Below are 23,730 nucleotides of genomic sequence, written 5' to 3' on the forward strand. Positions count from 1 at the left end.
TCCCAGGTGGCTGGGACCAGACTGCAGAAGCTGCTCTGCTGCTAGAGGCAGTTCTTGGCTATGGCTGTGCAGGGAAATTTGTCTGCTAGTAGTTTTAGATTCATGGAATGGTCTGGGTTGGTAGGGACCTTAAAGATCATCTGGTTCCAATACCCCTGACATGGGCAAGGACACCTTCCACTAGACCAAGTTGCTCAAGGCCCCATCAAACCTGCCCTTGAACACTTTCAGAGAGGGGTGTATCCACAATTTCCCTGGGCAACCTGTTAGAGTGTTTCACCACCTTTACTGTGAAGAATTTCTCCCTAATATCCAGTCTAAATCCTCCCTCTTCCAGCTCAAAGCCATTGCCCCTCATCCAATCACAGCAACTCCTTGTAAAAAGTCCCTCCCCAGCTGTCCTGTAGCCCCTTTCAGGTACTGGAAGGCTGCTATAAAGTCTCCCTGGAGCTTTTTCTTCTACCTTTCCAGAGCTCCACACACCAAGATTAAATTGTGGGTAAGGTCTATGTAAGATGTTTGCAGTGCATGACAGAGACTTACTTATGGGTGTTACAAATGAGACATGGTGTAGCCCAAGTCCTAGTTTGTGGGGAATCTTCAGCCACAGGGTGGAAAACAATTCTTCCAAGGCTATTCTGTCCTTGGGTTTTCTTTGTCTAGGCAAGGTATCAGCACACAAGGTATTGTCTCAAGCTTTGGGTACAGGGAGTGATCCAAACAGGGGATAGTCCCAACAGATAGATCTTAACATCATTCCATCACAACTCAGTATCACAAGGGAGCTGTTGTAAAATGTGGTTGTTTTTCAGGCAGCAATGATGGCTGAGGAGCTTAAAAAGGAGCAGGATACTAGTGCTCACCTGGAGAGAATGAAGAAGAACATGGAGCAAACCATCAAGGACCTCCAGAAACGACTGGATGAAGCAGAACAAATAGCCCTGAAAGGTGGCAAGAAGCAGATCCAGAAACTGGAATCCAGGGTAAGTTTGTGATCCAACTTTGGACCACTGCCTCCTGCTTACAGAAGTGGAACCAAGTAGGTGCCCTAAGGCTGCCTGCTCAAGTTCATAGAGGTCAACAAGAGACAGTGTGAATTCTGTCCTGTGTTTTACTTCTTGGAAGCATGCTTCCCCTTCATCATCCAGCTACAACAAGCTCTTGTAGCCACAGCAGATGACAAAGCCCTTGATTTAACATGAAATTTAAGAAAAACAACAATTTAAACCAGCAAAAAGCTTCTCCAAGCCTTGCTTCAGTTAAATCTTTGTGGGTTTTTTTTTTGCCTTTGCATATGGCTGCAGCTTTGACTGCAAGTGCAGCTTGCAAAAGCAGAACGGAGGGGTGACATTCTGCCTGGCTCCTGAAATTCAGCTTTATGGAGGTGCTGAGAAAACGAGTGTTTCTTGAACCATGGAGCCAATTATCTGCAAAGCTGAGTGACACAAAGGGGTTTCTCTTTCTCCTGGGGTTTTGAAGGTTCGTGAGCTGGAGAATGAACTGGAGACTGAACTGCGTCGCAACACGGATGCCCAAAAAGGAGCACGCAAGTTTGAGAGACGCATCAAAGAGCTGACTTACCAGGTATGGTGAGGGCTGTGGTGACCAGCCCTCCACTGGGCAGAAATAGATTCTCCCAAACAACAGCTTCAGTCACCTCAGTGCTTCAGTGAAGGATGAGAGATGGCATTTCCCAGAGCTTTCTCTTTCTTTCTGGAATCTTTGGTCTGGAGAAGAGGAGGCTGAGAGGAGATCTCCATGCTCTCTACAACTCCCTAAGAGGAGGTTAAAATGAAGTAGGGGTTGGTCTCTTCTCCCTAGTATCAGGTGGTAGAATGAGAGGAAACAGCCTCAAGTTGTGCCAGGGGAGGTTTAGGTTGGAGATCAGGCAAGAGTGGTCAGGCATTGGAACAGGCTACCCAGGGAGCTGCTGGAGTCACCATCCCTGGAGGTGTTCAAGAAATGTGTGGCTGCTCAGGGAGGTGGTGGAGGCACCGTCCCTGGGGGTCTTCAAGAAAAGACTGGATGAGGCACTTAGTGCCATGGTCTAGTTGATTGGTTAGGGCTGGGTGATAGGTTTGACTGGATGATCTTGGAGGTCTCTTCCAACCTGGTTGATTCTATGATTGAGGCCATGGTTTAATGGCTGTGGTGGAGGGTTGATGGTTGGACTCAATGATCTTGGAGGTCTTTTCTAAACAAAACAATTCTATGACTCTATGCTTTCTCCTGAAATCAAACACAGATTAAATTTTGCTCTCAGTTGTGTTTCCCCACTCTTACTTCAAAAGATGACCACTTCAAGTTAAGAAAGATTTTGAAAGTAGGAGGATCTTAAAGATCTCTTCCTATTGAAACAACTCTATGATTCTATGATTTGAGGAAGCTTTAGAGTTTTGAAGAACATCTCCCTAAGGCTACTGTCATCCTGCCTGATTCACTGTGGATAATGTTGGAAAGCCTCTGTTGCTGGGATTTGGACAGTTTTAGCACAGCATTAATATGGAGCAGGCACAGATGACTATTGACACTGCAAGAGAAGAAAGGGCCCAGCTGTCCCTCAGCTACGCTGATGTTGCTAAAACGAGCCAGAAGGATTCAGTTGGCTTTAATGCATCACTCAGTGTAGGGTTACCCAGTCCCAGGGCTTTGCTACCTATTGCTGAGCAGCAGGGTCTAGAATCTAAAGCCTCACACAGATTGCTAACAGCTGCTTGCCTTTCAACAAAGGTCTTCAGCACAGAGCGCTGATCCCTTTGCTTTCAACAGCATCCTTAAGAAGATAATCCCATCCATCTGCTTTAGGAGATTATGTAGCTTCCTACCTGTTGTTTCACTCTGACTTTCACAAGCAGAAGCTGAAGGTTGCTTCCTTGGAATACAGAATCATAAATTCACAGAATGGTTTGGGTTGGAAGGGACCTTAAAGCAGGTCACGAGCAGGCACACCACCCACTAGACCAGGCTGCTCAAGGGCCTGACCACCCCTAGAACACCTCCAAGGAAGGGGCAGCTGCTCCTTCTGCTTATGCACTGCAACAGCTTAAACCTGTCTTCTTTTGCCAGAAACGCGTCGGGTTGAAGGGACCCTCAAATGCCATCTTGCCTACCCCCTCTGCAATCACCAGGGACATCTTCAAATAAGCTGCCCAAGGCCACATAAAGTCAGATCTTGATTGTCTCCAGGGATGGGGCCTCAACTGCATCCATGGGCAATCTTTTCCAGTATTTCACCACTCTCATTGTGAAGAGCTTCCTGCTGATGTCCAGTCCAAAACCTGTCCTGCCCCAGTTTCAAACCAAAACAAGTCTCCATCTCAAATTTGCTCCACTTCAAAACATTATCCATACTGCAGGCTCTTCTAAACAGTCCCTCCTCAGCCTTCAGATATTCAAATGCAGCTATAAGGTCTCCCTAGAGCTTTCTCTTCTCCATGCTGAACAGCCCCAGTTCTTCTAGCCTGCCTTTGTAGGAGACACACTCTGTAATGACATCATGCTCCTCATCCCTGAGCAAGGAACAAATTGTGTGTTTATGCTTCTGAAAGTGTGTGCACATAGAGGTTTGTGTATATATATTTACACATATAGACATGAATGGGAGGGCAGTCTCCTATAGTCCTCACCCTCCAGGCTTGTCTACATCTTCAGTCAACCCACAGACATCCTTCTCATCTACACAGCATGATCAGTGTATGGTTTGTTTGCATTTAAGCTCTAGGTATCTAAAATGCTACCTCTGTCAGCCATACCTATTTCAGTGTGGGAGATGCTTAAGGCCTTTTTACACTCTCAATCCTATTAATGTTTTTTCTATGCAGTCAGAAGAAGACAAGAAGAATCTGACCAGGATGCAGGATCTGATTGACAAGCTTCAATTAAAAGTGAAGAGCTACAAGCACCAAGCAGAGGAAGCTGTGAGTAACTATTCAGGCTTTTTCACTTTTGAGAATTTGCTGTCCTTTCCCTCACAATCTTTGCTCCATGGAAGCTTTTAGTACAAACACATATTTTATGTATTAATATTTGTGTTTAAATTCATAGAATTCCTACACATGCAAAATGCTACACTTCAACTTTTCTATTATAATGGAAAATAAAGTATGTAGCATATCTGGGTGACACTGGAACAGGTTGCCCAGGCAAACTGTTGACACACTCTCCCTGAAGGCCAGGCTGGATGAGGCCTTGAGCAACCTGGTCTAGTGCAAGGTGTGCCTGCTCATGGCAGGTCCCTTCCAACCCAAACTATTCCACGTCATGAATCTGTTGATTATTAAGAAAAGGTGTTCAATTTTATCTTGAGTGCAATATACTTTGCAAGGGAAGGAACAGGAAAGATTTTTTTCCTCCTAGTCCATCAGTAGGCATATTGAGAACCTCCCAGTTCACTTAACATAAACAGTGCCTCTGGAAATACCAACTGCAGAACAGCAGTCCTGGTTCTCCAGTAGGCAAGTGGTTCCCATCCAGTGTTATCTAGTCATGCTGAGCCCTTTTCGACCCACTTGAAATGGAAAGCTTTGATTCATCCAGACAGGAGAAAACCAGCTGCACTGTTTTCTCTCACCAGGAAGCTCAAGCCAATCTGTACCTCTCAAAGTACAGAAAGCAGCAACATGATCTGGATGATGCTGAAGAAAGAGCTGAAATAGCTGAATCTCAGGTTAACAAGCTGAGGAGCAAGTCGAGAGACATTGGCATGAAGAAGGTATGTTGGTAGCACAAGGGGCAAAGGTGACTGTTTCATACACCCTACGCAGGAACCTCTGTTACATCTATCGAAGTAGCAAGGGGCTAGGAAAAAATATTGCTTCCTACATCATTAGTTTCAGCCTCCCCTTGATTTTGCCATTAAGGCAGGCCTTTATAACAGCAAAACAAATTCTCTGTCTTCTTGACGTTGTCACTGAACCTCTGTGCTCAGCAGCCAGAAGGTTCCAGAAATGGCAGTTAGGTTTGTTGGGGCTTTTTATGTAAGGGGTATTTAAAACCTCCATCATTTCCTTCCTCTGATGGTGTAAATTTCTATGTGTGTACTAAGCCTAGGGCTGACAGCACTGGCAGATGCCCAGACACTTTAACATTGCTCTTCCAATGAACTGAAGACAGCCAAGGTTGACTAGATTGATGCTAGTCTGCCTCAGACAGAAACCAGTAACGCCAGCAAGGAGAAGCATTAGCAAAAATACTTTTGGCATTTATTTGTGACTTCACTCTAAAACACCCTTGACACCTCCCTTTTAACAGCTGTATACTATCCCAATTGCATTTCAGGTTCATGAAGAGGAGTAAGTATGGTCCAAGTTGACAGATGTGAGAAGATGCTTGACATAATCAGGCAGAACTGAAAGCAGATGTATGCACACACATGAAAAAGAAAAAAAGCACTTAGAGAAATAAACATCAAGTGAGAACCCAAAGACACTGCGCAGTGTATTCCATTCCTTTCTGGCTTTCTATTTTGCCAAGCCCTGGGGATCAACAAAAGATTAAATCTTGTCTACAGCCCACTTCATTATGTGAGAATAAATCGTAATTGGTAGATGTCTTCACAAAATCAAAACCAAGGGTAACTTCAGCTGTGATTCACAGTTTCATGCATTAGGTGTGGATTGGTGAAGCAGCGCAAATTAAACCTGTGCAGGACAGCTTGGATAACCCAACTTCCATCCATGATGCCAGTCAGAGTCTGTATGAGTTTTGTAGGAGAGCAGAAAGCACACTTCTTCACACAAACAGTTGACTAGAAGCTTCCACTGCTACCAGCCAATTTACTTTTGCCCACCAGCTGCAGGAGAAGCGTAGGAGATGCTCTGAAGGGCTATGTCCAGTCCACTGGCTGTGACTCAGAAATAAGGTGTCTCTTAGATCTTTGCCTTTTGAAGTAATGAAGTTGTCTTTGCCTGAAATTAAGCCACTAAATGAAGTGGAAAACACAAGCCCTCTCTTTCTCTCATAGTGAAAAGACAGAAATCTCTCAAATCTCAGTTTTCTGTGCAGAATTCCTCACTGTGGCAGAACCCATGTTCTTCACAGACGCCAACTGATTTACCACCTTCTTTTTTTTTCTTGTCAGTTCAGTCTTTTTGTTACTATGGCTCACATAATCACATTTTCATGTTGTTTTGACTTCGGGAGGTTAAGTGGAAGATGCACTCCACTCTCTGCAGCAGCAGCAGCTCTGTTTTCATGTTCTCTTCTTCTACGTGTCTAGTTAAAACAAAGTGTTCATAAGAATTACTGAAGTGTAAAATTAATCCTTGAGTAGAGACAAATAGGTTTGTTATAAAGACAAGTCAGTGCTTTCCCTTTTAATGTTAGCTGAGGAAAATAAGCATTCATACAACAGTGCAGGAAACATTCTTGCTTCTTCCATCTGATCCACCAGCAACATAACTGAAGCTGAGTGTTCACTCTTCTCACACTGAAGCTTCAGTGTTGGATCTACCTGAAATAGCCATTTGGACCTTAAAGAAGCCTAGGTAAGTGTACTGTTTGACTTCATGTTCTAGTTTGGGACCACCTGGGTGTTTTTTTTTTGAGAGAAAACTAACCAAATGGCTCTTTAAGTTATCAGAATTTGTAAAAGGCAACCAACTTTTGTATCTTTTCATAGAGCACACAACAGCATCTGTCTAGCCTTGAGCTCTGTGGTAAAGGGTTGGACTTGATGATCTGTGAGGTCTCTTCCAACCCTGATGATACTGTGATACTGAGTTGCTGGAGCACATCCAGAAAAGGGCAATGAAGCTTGTAAAGGGCCTGGAGAACAGGTCTGGTGAGGAGCAGCTGAGGGAACTAGGATTGCTCAGTCTGGGGAAGAGGAGGCTGAGGGGAGACCTCAGTGCTCTCTACAACTCCATAAAAGGAGGCTGCAATGAGGTGAGGGTTGGTCTCCTCTTTATAGTATCAGGTGACAGAATGAGAGGAAATTGCCTGAAAGTGTGCCAGGGGAAGTTTAGCTTGCACATGAGGAAAAAACTCTTTAATGCAATAGTGCTCAGGTGTCAGAACAGGCTGCCCAGGGTGGCGGTGGAGTCACCGTTCCTGGAAGTGTTTAAATGAAACATGGATGTGACATTTTGGATCATGGTTTAATGGCTATGGTGATGTTAGGTTGAAGGTTGGACTACAGAATCTTAAGAGGTCTGGGCCCCCCAGTTTAGGAGGGACATTGAGATGCTTGAGCGTGTCCAGAGAAGGGCGACGAGGCTGGGGAGAGGCCTTGAGCACAGCCCTACGAGGAGAGGCTGAGGGAGCTGGGATTGGTTAGCCTGGAGAAGAGGAGGCTCAGGGGTGACCTTATTGCTGTCTACAACTACCTGAGGGGAGGTTGTGGCCAGGAGGAGGTTGCTCTCTTCTCTCAGGTGGCCAGCACCAGAACGAGAGGACACAGCCTCAGGCTGCACCAGGGGAGATTTAGACTGGAGGTGAGGAGAAAGTTCTTCACTGAGAGAGTCATTGGACACTGGAATGGGCTGCCCGGGGAGGTGGTGGAGTCGCCGTCCCTGGAGCTGTTCAAGGCAGGATTGGAGGTGGCACTTGGTGCCATGGTCTGGCCTTGAGCTCTGTGGTAAAGGGTTGGACTTGATGATCTGTGAGGTCTCTTCCAACCCTGATGATACTGTGATACTGTCTCTTCCAAGTGAAACAACTCTGTGATTCTAAGTTAATGTTGTTACAACCAAATGCCTATTGCATAGATGCACCAGAGAGGGCCTTCTGGGTGTAGAAATAAAGCAAGAATGAGGACAACTGATTTATTCTGAGACTTATCATCCTACATCTTCAGTCTGCTTTTTTGTACGCTTTAATCTATGAAAATCAAACTTACCTTGTAGTCAGACATTGAAAACCTGAATTTAAGTTTAACAATGCCTTTAAAGATGAATTCCTGGTGACTGTACATACCTTGTTCCAGAAAACCACACCAACACCACCACCGACCAGCAGCGCCACAGCCGAGACGATCGCTCCAGTCACAATTGCCCCGATGCCTTTTGAGTTCTCTTGACAAACCCCAAAAAGTTGAACAGAAGTGCTTGGTATCACAAATTGATGTTCTCTATTGTTCAGTCATTACATCAAAGCTGTGATTTGTCATTAATTTTTTTTTAATTATAATCTAAAATCCGTGAGTTAGGGATAAAATCTCACTTTCTTTTCAATGTTACCAATAGAACAATATTCAGGTTACTTGACCCATACTAGAAGACCTTTAAAAGAGACTTTAATGATTTCAGTCATCATCCTCATGCCTTAGGTTGAAAGGGACCCTTGAGCTCTGTGGTAAAGGGTTGGACTTGATGATCTGTGAGGTCTCTTCCAACCCTGATGATACTGTGATATCATCTACACCAATTCCCCTGCCATAGGCAGGAACACCTTACACTAGATCAGGTTGCTCAAAGGTGGAGTTGCCATCTCTGGAAGTGTTCAAGAAGAGACTGGATGAAGTCTTTAGTTGATTGGATAGGGCTGGGTGCTAGGTTGGACTGGATGATCTTGGAGGTCTCTTCCAACCTGGCTGATTCTATGATTCAAGGCCTCATCAAACCTGGCCTTGAGCACCTCCAGGGAGGGGGCATTGACAGCCCCCCTGGGCAACCTGTTCCAGAGTCTCACCACCCTCATACTGAAGAATGTTTTCCTAAAATCCTATATCTAAACCTTCATCTAATAACTACTCCAGTCTGTCCTATTGCTAGACACTCTTATGAAAAGTCTCATTACAACCATCCTGTAGGTTCCCTGCTAGTACTGGAAGGAAGCTATATAAGGACCTCTCAGAGCCTTCTCTTCTCCAGGCTGAACAACCCCAGTCCCCTCAGCCTATGCCCATAGCAGAGGTGCTCCAGCCCCTGGATAATTTTTATGGCCCTCCTCTGGACTCCTTCCAACAGATCTCTGTCCTTCTTATGATGACTTCAGTGTGAAGAGCTGAAAGCAGGTTATTTTATTTGCTTGTGCTGATACAAAAATCCATGTGTGCTCACAGAACAGGGTTTGATGACTTCATCATAGAAGTCTCATTTTTAAAACATATCCAATATGGTAAAAATATCTACAAGGAAGCTGGAGAGGAACTTTTTACAAGGGCTTGGACTGGTAGGATTGGAGCTGGAATAGGGAAGATTTAGATTGGACACAAGGAAGAAATTCTTGACAGTGAGGGTGGTGAGACATTGGAACAGGCTGCCCAAGAACACAGTTGATGCCCCCTCCCTGGAGGTGTTCAAGGCCAGACTGGATAGTGCCCTGAGCAACCTGCTCTAGTGGGAGGTGTCCCTGCCCATAGCAGGAGGTGGAACTAGATTATCTTCAAGGTTACTTCCAACACAAAGCATTCTATGATTCTACTGTAAGAGTAATCCACAGAAAGTAGCTAGAGAAAGGTGTTCAGAGAGGATGATCCAGGTCATATTTGGACTGAAGAGATGGGTGTTATTTGTCCCCACTGAATGTAGAGAGAGACTGATGGACTTGGTGCACATCACTTAAGCCTGTGAGTTCATTAGAGGTGTTCAATGTCCCTGCTTCAGAGGCATAATATCAGGTTTACAAGTAAGGAAGATCATGCTGGAATTTGAGATTCAAGGAAGGGTGTTTGACTGACTGCTTAACTCTCCTCTTTTAAGCTGCACATAACAATGGCCATTTCAATCACATCCTACACCAAGATTTCAGACTACAGCTATGTTTTTAAGGGACTGGGAAAGGAAGACAGGGATTCTTAGCATCTTTTCATGGAGTGGTTTGGGGAAGTGACCTCTAGAGGTCAGCTAGTCCAACTTCCTTTGATACCAAACTAGATCAGATTGCTTAGAGCCCTGTCTAACCTGACCTTTGATGTTTCCAAAATTGGAGCCTCCACCTCCCTGGGCAACCCATTCCTGTGTCCCACTACCCTCAAAGAAATTTTTCCTAATGTCTGATCTAAATCTTCCCTTCTCAAACGTTGTTGAAGTTGTCCTGCACCAGGCAATTCACATTCAGAACTCCACGTGGCTTCTGCTCTTCAGAGGGAGCCACATGACCACCAGTTCCACCTTGTCTTCTCCAACATCCCCAATCTCTGCCTTTTATTTTTCCTCTGGAATATCATTATTTGCCAACTTTCCACTCTTCCTACTATCATATTTTTGGTATTGATTCCTTAGAGGAAAACAAAAAGGAGCAAAACAACCCCATAGGACCAGTCAAGATTCTCCAGACCTCAAAAACACTCAACCCATTCATAGAATCAACCTGGTTGGAAGAGACCTCCAACATCATCCAGTCCAACCTAGCACCCAGCCCTAGCCAGTCAACTAGACCATGGCACTAAGTGCCTCAGCCAGGCTTTGCTTGAACACCTCCAGGGATGGTGACTCCACCACCTCCCTGGGCAGCCCATTCCAATGCTACTCACTCTCTCTGGCAACAACTTCCTCCTAACATCCAGCCTAGACTTCCCCCAGCACAAATTGAGACTGTGTCCCCTTGTCCTGTTGCTGGTTGTCTGGGAGAAGAGACCAACCCCCACCTGGCTACAACCTCCCTTCAGGTAGTTGTAGACAGCAATGAGCTCTGCCCTAAGCCTCCTCTTCTCCAGGCTGCACACCCCCAGCTCCCTCAGCCTCTCCTCATAGGGTTTGTGTTCCAGACCCCTCCCCAGCTTTGTCGCCCTTCTCTGGACACCTTCCAGCACCTCAACATCTCTCTTGAATTGAGGAGCCCAGAACTGGACACATCACTCAAGATGTGGCCAGAGCAGTGCTGAGTACAGGGGAAGAATAACCTCCCTTGTCCTACTGGCCACACTGTTCCTGATGCAGGCCAGGATCACCACAACACTTGGAAGACAAGCAGCTTTATCTCTTCCAAGCCAACATCATCCAAAACCACCTCAAAAATCATACCCAGGTTATGGAAAACTATCAAAGCAACACAACCAGCCTGAAGCCATTGAGACCCTCAAAGGAAAGAGGGCTCACTTTAAATGAGCCTGGAGATGATGACAGAATATGTCAATTTGGGGGTGTGTGTAAAATGAGGCCATATTACCTCTGATTTTCATGCCCTAGCTTATTTTAAGGTCTCTTATTTCTTTAAAAACAGAAATAAACAAAAACCCAACCCAACCCACCAAACCTCCCCCCCAAAAAAGCCCCAAACCACAATTAAGGTGCCCTGTATTAGTTCCCAGTCTTTCAGGTGACTGTGTGAAATACCATTTATTTAATGCAGCTTATTAATTACATTTAATACAATGCCTGTGTTCTACTGTTTCAACAGCTGAGGTTTTGCCTTCTCTCTTTGGACTGAGATTCAAAGAGGCTGAATCCCAAAGGGCACACTGAGTTGTTTTTTATCAAGTCTGTCATTTGATCTGTAACTTTAGAGAGCTGTAGAAGATGTATATTTTTTTTAACCTTAGTTAAGAGTTGACAGTAGTTAAAAAACTTAACTTATAAGTCTTCTTGAAATCATAGGCAATGGGATATGTGTAACAGCTGGAAACTTAATTAAAAGGCAGGCATGAATATAAACATAGATGTCCTTGGGTCTGAAAAAGACCTGCTGGGTAGAATTAAGATTTGAGAATAACTCTGTGTTCTCCTCAACAAGGTTTCTTCTGCAGGCACATTGATAGCTTATCTTGTGATAGGATAAGAGAGAACAGATTGAAGCTGGAAGAGAGGAGATTTAGACTGGATATTAGGAAGGAGTTCTTGACAATGAGGGTGGTGAGACACTGGAACAGGTTGGCCAGGAACATTGTGGATGCCTCCTCCCTGGAAGTGTTCAAGACCAGGTTGGATGAGGCCTTGAGCAGCCTGGTCTAGTGGGAGCTGTCCCTGCCCATGGCAGGGGGGGTTGAACTAGATGATCTTCAAGGTCCCATCCAACCCAAACCACTCTATGAATCTGTGAATCTTTGGGCTTCTCTTTATCTCCTCGCTAATTTTAGAGGCTGCATTTGCTATTAGCAGAGGATTTGGGACATGCTTCTGAGGATTGATCTGACAGCTGTCAGTAGCAACTGAGAGCAGCCAGCAGTTTGGAAAGCTTTGCCACAACAAATGGAATAAAAGAATGTTCATGTATTTAAACAAATAAATCTTAATTAAAATGTATTTCCCCAGGCACAGCAATAACAAAACCTCTCTATTACCCACTTGTACTAATTACATGTTCCCCATCCTCCAAACTCATAGAATCTGGCTTGGAAGTGGCCTTGGAAAAAGTCCCTTCCCACTTCTCCTTCAACCCACTTCAGGTACTGCAAGGCTGCTCTCTAAGGTCTCCCCAGACCAGCTACGGGCAGATAAGGGATAAAATGAGAGATAAAATGAATAAAAGCAGCAACTTACCAACTTCTAAAGTTCTCACAATGAGCTTTGTGTAGTAAGGTGTTGAAATATTGCACAGATATTCTCCGCTGTCCTGGGTAGTAAGATCATGCAGCATCAGTGAAAAGTCACTTTGGTTCACCTGGGCTCGAGGATGGGATGAGTGAAATGTTCCATTGAAGGCAGCCATGCCTAAAATCACTCCATCTCTTGTCCAGACAACACTGAAACCTTCAGTGTCTGCAATGGTGTTGCTGTAGTCACAAGGAACTGTAGTGTTCCCTCCTTCTACAACAGACAGCTGCTCTGAAAAGAGAAATGGAAGAACTCTGCTCATGGTTTTTTTTGGTAAATACTGTGGAGCTTGTTGAGACATGGTGGGGGAGGGAGTTGGGCTCTTCTTCCTGGTAATCAGGTAACGGAGGAAGAAATGGTCTGGAATTGTGCCAGGGGGGGTTAGGTTGGATATTAGGAAGAATTTCTTTCCTGTGAGAGCGGTCAGGCACTGGAACAGGCTGCCCAGGGAGGTGGTGGAGTCACTGTCTCTGGAGGTGTTAACAAGACATCTGGGTCAGGAGCTTAGGCACATGGTCTAACAGCTGTGTAGAGGGAGATGCTAGGCTATGGTTGGACTCAATGATCTCAAGGTCTTTTCACAGTATCACCAAGGTTGGAAGAGATCTCATAGATCAAGTCCAACCCTTTACCACAGAGCTCAAGGCTAGACCATGGCACCAAGTGCCACGTCCAATCCTGCCTTGAACAGCTCCAGGGATGGCGACTCCACCACCTCCCCGGGCAGCCCATTCCAGTGTCCAATGACTCTCTCAGTGAAGAACTTTCTCCTCACCTCCAGCCTAAATTTCCCCTGGTGTAGCTTGAGGCTGTGTCCTCTTGTTCTGGCGCTGGCCACCTGATGGAAGACAGCAACCTCCTCCTGGCCACAACCACCCCTCAGGTAGTTGTAGACAGCAATAAGGTCTCCCCTGAGCCTCCTCTTCTCCAGGCTAAACAATCCCAGCTCCCAACCAGACGATTCTGTGATTCTATGATCCCATTTCCATGGCTGTCCCCCTGCAGAAATCCTGTCTGTAATCTGGCTCTGAAAACATCTGCAGTGTTCAGCAAGGATGAAGGAAGACACTTTGTTTTGCTCCTACCTTCCATCCGCCACTCGGCAGTCCAGTTTGCATAGGGGAGATGAATACGACAGTGGTAAGTGTCAGTTGTGTTTGCAATATTCTGGTCACTTCTAAGAGAATACAGAACTCCATCCCTGCTTGTCTCCTGATTTGTTTCCTGGATGGATGTATTGCCTAGTAGCCAAGTTATCTGTGGTGCTGGATATGTGAGGAAGGCGTAGCACATCAGCATTCTTCTCGAGCCTGTCTTTTGGTATTCCAGTGCATAATAAGAGGAAACTGGATTAAAAGGAAAACAAACAAACAAAAAGTTAGTCCTACTGTTTTGAGAATCCTTTTTAACTTGGTTATCTTTTGAAATAACAGTGAGTAGAATAAACAGAGCTGAGAGCGGAATTTAATCCGTGTTTGATCTCAAAAGAAAGCATAGAATCATGGAATTGTCTTGGTTGGAAAAGACTTCAAAGACCACTGGGTCCAACCTTCAACATAACACCACCATAAAACCATGTCCCAAAGTGCCATGTCCCCAAATTTCTTCAACTCCTCCAGGGATGGTGACTCCAACACCTCCCTGGGCAGCCTGTTCCAATGCCTGACCACTGTAGCAAGGAAGAATTCTTCTCTAATATCCAACCTAAACTTTCTCTATCAGAGTCATAGAATGGTTTGGGTTGGAATGGACCTTAAAGATCATCTAGTTCCTACACCTCTTTCAGGGTCGCTCCTGATACTAGGGAGAAGAGACCAACCCCCACCTTGTTCCAACTTCCCTTCAAGGAGTTGCAGAGACCAATGAGGTCTCTCCTTTGCCTCCTCCTCTCTTCATAGCAGCATTTACTGTCGTTGCCAGAGTGTACAGCCACTAAAGGTTTTAAAACTCAAGTGTATCACCTAAATGTCCCTTAGAAACCACAGTATCGTAGGTTGTGAGATTAAGTGCTGCACTGTCATTTCTCAACTCATGCTCCAATATTTCACAAGAGCAAATTAGATGACTGATTGCATCAGCAGGATCAAAAGGTGTTCTGCAGAGTTGGAGGATTATTGATTCCCTGCAAGAAATGGCACTGGAAAATCTGATTGTGTCATCCCATTTTCAGTGTCATGATCCAAGCACTTTTGCTGTTGTACTCACCTCTTACATACAGCGTCACTTTCCATTCTGTTTTTGTTTCCAGTGTTCCCACATAGCAGTTATAAAGGCCCTCATCAGTCACAGTCAGGTTACTAAGTTTCAAGGAGGCATTTCCATTATGAATGTTCTGGTGGAAAAGGTATGTTCTGCTTTTGTAATCCAAGTCTTGATTTTTCATCTGATCACTCTGTATGTAGTAGCTGTGCACATTTTTGTCCCCTTTCTTCCAGTGAATTACTTCACCATTCCCAGGTGGGAAAGAGCAAGGAAGGATGCAATCCTTGGAGAACAGCCCTTCAACTGTTGCCTGCTTTGTAACACCTAAAGCACGTGAGTACAGATGAAGAAATCAAATTTAGTCCTGACAAAACTGTTCTGGCAGCCAGGACATTCCTACCAAGAGTGCCAACAGCTCTTGCAGGACTTTTCTGTGTCATGAGTTTGAGGGCCAACACAGGTTTTCACTCAGCCTGACCAATATTGAAATACACAGCTCTGGTCATTTAGCTTACAAGCACCTACAGATCCCAACCAGCACACCCCACCTGAGCTTCAAATGCACCACTTAAACCTCAAACCCTTCTGAGCTGCAGCTTGCTCCTTGCCCCAATGTTCATAGTGCCATGTTGCAGTGACACAGGTTACCAGCAACGTTCACAGGGTTATTATTGCACCATCACAAGTGCCGACAGAACTCCTTAAACGTTGAGGTGCTGAACGTGTCCAGAGAAGGGCAACAAAGCTGGTGAGGGGCCTGGAACACAAACCCTATGAGGAGAGGCTGAGGGAGCTGGGGGTGTGCAGCCTGGAGGAGGCTCAGGGGTGACCTCATTGCTGTCTACAACTACCTGAAGGGAGGCTGTGGCCAGGTGGGGGTTGGTCTCTTCTCCCAGGCAACCAGTAACAGAACAAGGGGACACAGTCTCAAGTTGTGCCAGGGGAAGTATAGGCTGGATGTTAGGAGGAAGTTCTTCACAGAGAGTGATTTGCATTGGAATGGGCTGCCCAGGGAGGTGGTGTAGGCACCATCCCTGGAGGTGTTCAAGAAAAGCCTGGATGAGGCACTTAGTGCCATGGTCTAGTTGAGTGGCTAGGGCTGGGTGCTAGGTTGGCCTGGATGATCTTGGAGGTCTCTTCCAACCTGGTTGATTCTATGATTAAAACAGCTTCCCCATTGTCAGGGAGCTCTGTTCGTGCCCCCAAAGGTAATTTAGGTGTGGATTCCTCTAAATTAATTCATGTAAGTGGTAGCAGCTGATTGCTGTTCAGTTAGGTCTTGCTAGCATAAAATAATGTATTTTAAATGAATCATTTCTAAAGCTGCCTGCATGAACTTTGCATCATGTATGGGACCTTCTTGGGCAATCCAGACAACCTGTTAGGAGGTGTCTGCAGCAGGTGCTTCCTTAGAAATTTTGATTCCCTCTTCAGCTCATGTGGCAGAGCAACATGGATGACTCTTTCTCAGACTTCCCAATGCGACATCAACTGAAGTAGTGCAAACCGTTTTCAGCATGAACTGAGCACCACTGCTGCTGAAAGGTCACACAAGGCACTCCACTAGAGAATCCATGGGGCAGAAACGTTGGCTGGTGACTCATGGAAAGCATCATTAGGTAAGGCATGTTTAATCAGTGCTGGGTGACAAGGGGAAGTCATTCTCTGAAGCCCTTGCACAACTTCACCTTGTTCAGGTAAAACATTTATGCTACAAAATTACACATATTCAGTACAGGGGTAGGGTTATTACAATTAGTTCTGGGAATAGGTGGGGTTATTACAGTCAGCTCCTGGAACTCATTTCCATAATGTGCCACCTCTTTCACTCATGCTCATTGCCACCCAGTGGTTGCCTTCTGGAGTCTTTGGGAGGAAGGCCAACGTCTTCCTCAGTCTGACCTCTCTACCTTTCACCCAACTGGCATCAGTTGTGGGTCACATTCTTGGCTAGAGTCTCCAATGTTCTCATCTTTGAATACAGTATTCTTCTCTATGAGAGTGTTTCAAGACCCTCCCAAGCTTAACCCATCTCCTTTGTGTTTATCTGATTGATGATGCTTTATATCAGTGCTCACACAGTTAATGACTTAACTAGGTTTCTACACTCTATGTTCTTACTCTTTTCCCATATCACAGGCAAGAGTTTGTGTGCTGATGGCTCATGGCACTGATTCAGCCATCTTCCAGTCATCTTTTGCTTTGGGACTATTTTATGTTATCTCAAGTTGACTCTTTACCACTAATAAACAAGGTTTGAATTAATTAACTCCCCCCATTAAAAAGAAAAACAACCAAGTAACATTTATCTTATTCTTTCTCATAAAAATAGAGCTAAAACCTACCCTGAAGTGTAGCACCTATATGAAATGAACAGATGAGAAGAGAGAGAATTTGCTGTCTTTTCATGTCTTCATTTCCTTGCAGACTCACATCAAATGACAACATAAAAGAAGGGGAGAAAAACATGTTTAAATTACATGTAAAAGGCATGTTTTAATTATATGTCAGACATCCCTTGCCAAGCCAGATTTTTCCACTTTCCTAATATTTAGCTCTCATTACTGCAACAGTTGACTTTCTGGGGTGGGAAATTTGCCTGCAGTTGCGAATGTTGCAGATAAGGAACTTCACAGAGTTTATTCTTTGCCAGATCAAAAGCTCAGAGGCAGCTAAACTTCCCAAAAAATCACATATGGAAGTCTAGGGTAGAAATGCAAAGGAGAAGGAGGTTCTCCCATCAGTTAAGAAACAATGAACTGGAAGCTCTTGTGCACAACAGAATAAAAAGAACACTCTTGTAACTGATAGGATCCCACTCTTCGTCCACCCAGGCAGCTACTCTAAAACACAGCATACCACAGCAGAGACATTAGGTCATGAATTAGCTTGAAAAGAGTTTAAAGAGCTTCCCCTAGTCCTTTTCTTCCCCCCAAAGGATAGCTACAGCTACTACTCCTACTTATACAGGGCACAGGTTTAGCCAGGCTCATCAGCCAGCTATTATCGTTAGCCGCAAACGCACCAGGAACGCATTGCAGGTCACCACTCATTAGTGAGGCTCACCACACAGACTCCACATAATTCAATGTGAATCCCACTGCAGACCTTTACTGTTTGTTCTGACTCCATTTACATAGTCTGGAGCACAGACTGCACATCTACACATCAGCATAATCTAGGCAAAAACAACCCAGTCGTTTACATAGGTCATGCCTCGTTTTTCTCACTCACCAGGTGTCCCACTAGCTTTTCCTCCCCCGTGGAGGAAAAAAGCTGTGGGAATCAAGGCTGAAATGCTCAGTCTACTTTTTATTATTCCCTCTCACAATGCATTCCCACATGCTATAATACTAAAGAATAGTTTTAATGGCATTTGTGGTTGCATTTGTGTTGGATGTCAACCAGAGAACAGCTCAGGTTGCAAGGGATCTTGAAGATCACTTCATTCTAAGCCCCCTGCCACAGGCAGGGACACCTCTCTTGTCTCTTTGTACTGGGCTCTGGTGAGGCCACACCTTGAGTATTGTGCTCAGTTTTGGGCACCTCAATACAAGAGGGATGTGAAGGTGCTTGAACAAGTGCAGAGGAGGGCAATGAAGCTGGGGGAAGGGCTTGGAAAAAGAATCTTATGAAGAGCGACTGAGGGAGCTGGGGATGGTTAGTTTGACAAAGAGGAGACTGAGGAGAGACCTCACTGCTGTCTACAACTACCTGAAAGGACATTGTGGACAGGCTGCTGCTGGTCTTTGCCATAGAACAAGAGGGAAAGGCCTCAAGCTGCCACTGGGTAGGTTTAGACTGGACATTAGGAAACATTTTTTCATAGCAAGAGTGGTCAGAGACTGGATTGAGCTGCCCAGGGAGGTGGTTGAGCCATCAGCCCTGGATGTGTTTAAAGGTCATTTGGATGCAGTGCTTGGGGATATTGTTTCGGGTGAACCTTGTAGAGTAGAGATAATGGTTGGGCTTGGTGATTCCAAAGGTCTTTTCCAAGCTGAAAAGCTGGAAGCTCCTGGATGTTTCTGTGATTCAGCTAGACATTGTTGCTCAAGGCCTCTCTCCCAAAACTTCTCTGGGTAATGTATCCCAGAGTCTCATCACCCTCATACTGAAGAATCTTACATCCCCAAGATTTTTGCATGTTATTTGCTTTGCCAAGCTAGTGTGATTACTTTAGGTAGTCTCACTTTTTTATTAGAGGAAAAGCAAACAACAGAGGGGCACCAAAATATTAAACTTGAGAGAGAGATGACACAAACCAAACATTTAAGACATACAGTTTCTTCACATTAGCAGTGACTTCTAGTATCACCTCCACTCCTTGCATTACATTATGTTTGAGTGGATGTTTTGTTCCTTCAATCATTTGTCTTTTACTTTCAACTTGATTGAGACAATATATAGAATCATAGAATCACAGAACCACAGAATTAACCAGGCTAGAAAAGACCTCTGAGATCATTGAGTCCAATCTATCACCTAACCCTTCTAATTAACTAAGCCATGGCACTAAGTGCCTCATCCAGCCTCCTTTTAAACACCTCCAGGGATGGTGCCTTCACCACTTCCCCAGGCAGCCCATTCCAATGCCAATCACTCTTATCATGAGGAATTTCTTCCTAATATCCAGCCTAAACCTGCCCTGGTGCATTTTGAGACTGTGTCCTCTCATTCTGTCACTGGGTGCTTGGCAAGAGAGACCAAATCCATGCTTGGCTATCTCCTTTCAGATAGTTGTAGAGAGCAATAAGGTCTCCCCTGAGCCTCCTCTTCTCCAGGCTGAACAACCCCAGCTCCCTCAGCTGCTCCTCATAGGGCTGTGCTCCAACCCCCTCACCAGCATTGGTGCCCTTCTCTGGACATGTTCAAGCACCTCAACATCTTCCTTAAATTGAGAGGACCAGAACTGGACAAGGTATGGCCTAACCAGTGCTACATACAGAGGCAGAATGACTTCCCTGGTCCTGCTGTCCACGCTATTAGTTGTTTCAGTTCAAAAAGACCTCAAGATCACTGAGTCCAGCTGTCAAGGTAACATCACCACGCTCATTAAACCATGTCTTGTGCTTGATGTTTGAACCTCAGAAATCATAGTCAATGACAAACTTGACTTAATGTGATCTACCACATTTAATAGTCAAGTTTAATTGGCAGTGATGTTCTGAGAGTAACATGCTTCCAACAGTACCTCTGCACCAAGGAGTATAGCCTGGACAGCGCAGGTTGCCTTGCATCTTCTAGCTGTGTTGCAAAAGGCAGCACTGAAATACAAGGCTAGCTATCTGAAAATGTTCATGCTCAGTACAAATCTCAGTATCTGTAGTATGTCAAGAAAAAAAAAGGGTTTGGCTCTGCAGAAAACCCTGAGGAACGCAGACTCTTTAGCAGGTCTGAAGTCTTACAGGCATAAAGTAGATTCATGGTAAGAGAGGCACAGTTCAAAGGGCTGGAGAAACAGGTTTTTCCTGCTTGTTACAGGCACAACCAAGAAATCACATACTAAAGCTTTGCAGTGAAATAATGATTTCCTCTTTATCTAGACACTATACAACTAGAATTAAGATTTCTGTGGTCATGTCAGTTACTGATGCTCCAGTTTTCAGGTGACTTATTTCATATGGAACCATCACAGGCTGTTGGACAGTAGCTCAGGCAGGATTTCTGAGAGCAAGGCAGAGGACTAAAATGCATCTTTCAAGACAGGCTGCACTTGCTTGGGCCTTGGGGGGCACTGGTGGATGAAAAGCTTGACATGAGCCACCACTGTGCACTTGCAGCCCAGAAAGCCAACTGTATCCTGGACTGCATCAAGAGAAGCATAGCCAGCAGGTTGAGGGAGGTGATTCTCCCCCTCTACTCCACTCTAGTGAGACCCCACTGGGAGTAATGTGCCCAGTTCTGGAGACCCTGTTACAAGAAGGAGATGGACATGGTGGAGTATGTCCAGCAAAGGGCCACAAGGATGATCTCAGGGCTGGAGCACCTCTCCTATGGAGGCAGACAGACTGAGAGAGTTGGAGCTGTTCAGTTGGGAGAAGAGAAGGCTCCCAGGGGACCTTATTGTGGCCTTCCAGTATTTGAAGGGTGCCTGCATGAAAGCTGGTGAGGGACTTTTTAGGATGCCAGGTAGGAATAGGTCTAGGGGGATGGAGCAAAACCAGATGTGGGTAGATTCATACTGGATGCTAGCAAAAAGTTCTTCAGCATGAGGGTGGTGAGGCACTGGAACAGGTTGCCCAGGGAGATGGTGGAATCCCCATCCTTGGAGGTTTTCAAACCAGGCTGGATAGGGCTCTGAGCAACCTGATCTAATGTGAGGTGTCCCTGCCCACGGCAGGGGGGTTGGAACTGGATTATCCTTGAGGTCACTTCCAACCTTGAGAATGTGATTCTGTGATTGTAGGAAGCAAAGATCAAACAGTATATGATTTTCTTGTTGCTAATCAGTAACAAAACCACATGCCCTTTGAATTCTGCATCAATGTGAAACCTGATTAAGAACACTGAGATCAATCTCTGCTCTGTGAACTTTTCTGTGGTGTAACTTGAGAGCAGCCATACACACAGTAATATTCTCCTAATTCTGTCAAACAAAGCAATTCCTTTACTTAGTGTAAAGAATTTTGATTAAATCCTTTTCAGGGTAACTTAGTAACACATTTCAAGCGCACACACACACTTAAAAGGACTAAAAATGCCCCTGGAGAAGCAAGAAAAATCACAGTATCACAGTATTATCAGGGTTGGAAGAGACCTCACAGATCATCAAGTCCAACCCTTTACCACAGAGCTCAAGGCTAGACCATGGCACCAAGTGCCACGTCCAATCCTGCCTTGAACAGCTCCAGGGACGGCGACTCCACCACCTCCCCGGGCAGCCCATTCCAAATCAATGTGCAAGGGACAAGGACTGGGAAACGCTCCCAGTAAGCAAGAAAAAATAAATGTGCAAAGTACAAGGGATGCAAATGCCCACAAGAAATAGGAGTTTGTAAAGTTCTAAAACATATCAGGTTGATCACACATTGCTAAAATCCCATACTAGCCACAGTAACATTCGCTTGCCAGAATATCCCTACCAAACCTTCAGGAGGCTTTTTCAATAGCAGAAGAGAGAATGAATTGGGCACTGTGGTAAAGGGTTGGACTTGATGATCTGTGAGGTCTCTTCCAACCTTGGTGATACTGTGATACTGTAATTCTCCACCGCCCTGCGATGAAATCCCTGCGACTGACAACGCTACCTCCGTACTTCAGTTGTTCAGAAGCTCTGGCACAAGAAGAAACTTCCCACGTTCTAAACGTTCCCAAAAAAGACAATTCCCCCATTCTGAACACCCAAAACTGTCTTAGGAAGTAGAGCAGAAATACTGTATACACGTAGCATGTTTCCCCCCACTCCCCCACCTTCTACTCTCACGACCCCAAGCAGCTGTTGTAAGAATTAAGGGGGGGTGGGGGGGGGGGGGTGGGCTTTACCTCTTCCAATTTCACAAGCAGCCAAAAAAAATCCAGAGTCTGGTCTCAGGTGCTTCTAGGCAGGGTTTACATAAGTGAATATGAACACGCAGCTCTCCTGCGCCCTTCACCTTTGCCGCTCTCTGCCATCGGCCGCACCCACATCTCCCAGAGCTCAGGAATGCTGCCAACAAGCATCGCTTAGGGAGGACATAAAGCACTTAGAATCATAGGATCATAGGATCAACCAGGTTGGAAGAGACCTCCAAGATCATCCAGTGCAACCTAGCACCCAGCCCTAGCCTGACAACTTAGCCACACATCTCTTACACATGACAAGCTGTCAAGCCTCGTTTGTCTTTGATCCTAATCATTTTTTCCTCTTTCAGCCCTTTCTTCTGCCTGCTTTTGGTGAACAAACTCTTTAGAGAAGTACTGCAAGCTGTAAGTAACAGAAGACATCCTTTAGGGTTAAGAGATGTGATTTCTACAGCAGTGGTGCTGCCACTTCAGGGTTGTGCTTGGGCTTAGGAACCAGAGGGAGGGAGCAGTGTATAGAACCATGGAATCATTAGGGCTGGAAGGGACCTAAAGGATCATCTCGTTCAAACCCTCCCTAGCCTTTCTATAGGTCCCCTTCAGATACTGAAATGCAGCTCTAAGGTCTCCCCAGAGCCCTGTCTTCTCCAGGCTGAAAGCCCCAATTCCCTCAGCCTGTTCCTGTAGGAGAGGTGCTCCAGCCTTCTGATCATCTTTGTGGCCTCTTCTGGACCTGGCCCAGCAGGTCCACGTCCCTCTTATGTCTGGGGCCCCATAACTGGGCATAGCACTCTAGGTGAGGTCTCACCAGAGCAGAGGGGCAAAATCACCTCTCTCAGTCTCCCAGCCATGATGGTTTTGATGTAGCCTAGGATGTCATTGGCCTTCCAGGCTGCAAGTGCCCATTGCCAGCTCATATCCAGTTTCTCACCCACCAGCACCCCCAAGTCCTTTTCTGCAGGGCTGCTCTCAATCTCATCATCTTCCAGCCTGGACTGATATTGAGGATTGCCCCGACCCAGATGCAAGTCCTTGCATTTGGTCCTATTTAGCCTCATGAGGTTCATCTCAGCCCACTTCTCCAGCCTTATATTGGCATCCACCCAGCTGCAAACTACCCCACCCAAGGCCATCAGGTCTCGGCAGCTATAGCTGCTCCTTCCTTTCAGCCTGCATGGTCTAATATGGTCACAGCCTAGTGGGCAACCAGGGTTTAGCTAAGAAACCACACACGTGCACACCGAGGCCAGTGCAGCTGAGGACAGCACGGCTTTAGTCCCCACCTCCTCCTATCACGCAGTCAATGGCATCCTGGGCTGCAACTAAAGCATGGCTAGCAGATTCAGCGTGGGGATTCTGTCCCTCTGCTCTGGTGAGACCTCACCTGGAGTGCTGTGTCCAGCTAAGGAGCCCTCAACACAAGAGAGACAGAGACCTACTGGAGCAGGTCCAGAGGAGACCACGAAGGTGGCCTCCTCGCCTCCCATATAGGCACACTCGGAAAGAATTTGGGCTATTCAACCCAGAGATGGCTCTGGGGAGACCTTAGACCTGCTTTTCAATATCTAAAAGGGACCTACGGGAAGGCTGGGGAGGGAGTGTTTAAAGCTGCTCG

The 23,730-nt window shown here is 45.6% G+C and overlaps 2 protein-coding genes across 2 annotated transcripts in view; one reads left to right on the forward strand and one right to left on the reverse strand.

Annotated features, from left to right (window-relative positions):
* MYH15 (myosin heavy chain 15) overlaps positions 1-5,423 on the forward strand; it is a 98,583-nt gene extending 93,160 nt beyond the window's left edge. Inside the window, exons 39-43 of the mRNA XM_064143129.1 lie at positions 813-983; positions 1,480-1,584; positions 3,822-3,917; positions 4,574-4,711; positions 5,278-5,423. Coding sequence (XP_063999199.1) covers positions 813-983; positions 1,480-1,584; positions 3,822-3,917; positions 4,574-4,711; positions 5,278-5,295 — 528 coding nt within the window. The 3' untranslated portion in view covers positions 5,296-5,423. The remainder of the gene's footprint in view (positions 1-812; positions 984-1,479; positions 1,585-3,821; positions 3,918-4,573; positions 4,712-5,277) is intronic.
* A 687-nt stretch (positions 5,424-6,110) lies between these two features.
* HHLA2 (HHLA2 member of B7 family) lies at positions 6,111-22,274 on the reverse strand. Its single transcript, XM_064143938.1, has 7 exons — positions 22,208-22,274; positions 14,619-14,939; positions 13,499-13,759; positions 12,360-12,644; positions 7,915-8,012; positions 6,348-6,451; positions 6,111-6,213 (listed from the first exon to the last, which is right to left on the reverse strand). Exons 1-7 carry the CDS (start codon positions 22,272-22,274, stop codon positions 6,111-6,113), a joined length of 1,239 nt encoding a protein of 412 aa, XP_064000008.1.
* Positions 22,275-23,730: the final 1,456 nt, after the last annotated feature.

The sequence above is a fragment of the Pogoniulus pusillus genome, chromosome 5, assembly GCF_015220805.1.
Source record: "Pogoniulus pusillus isolate bPogPus1 chromosome 5, bPogPus1.pri, whole genome shotgun sequence".
Taxonomy (NCBI): Eukaryota; Metazoa; Chordata; class Aves; order Piciformes; family Lybiidae; genus Pogoniulus; species Pogoniulus pusillus.

Bases quoted from the DNA above. Each gene is read 5' to 3' on its own strand.
- HHLA2 (XM_064143938.1), bottom strand. From the start codon at position 22,274: ATGCTTGTTGGCAGCATTCCTGAGCTCTGGGAGATGTGGGTGCGGCCG. The intron at 13,760-14,618 runs GTGAGTACAACA...CTTTTAATCCAG, and splicing joins AGTGACGCTGTATGTAAGAG to TTTCCTCTTATTATGCACTG. The intron at 6,214-6,347 runs GTATGAATGCTT...TGTTTTAACTAG, and splicing joins AGAATGTTTCCTGCACTGTT to ACACGTAGAAGAAGAGAACA.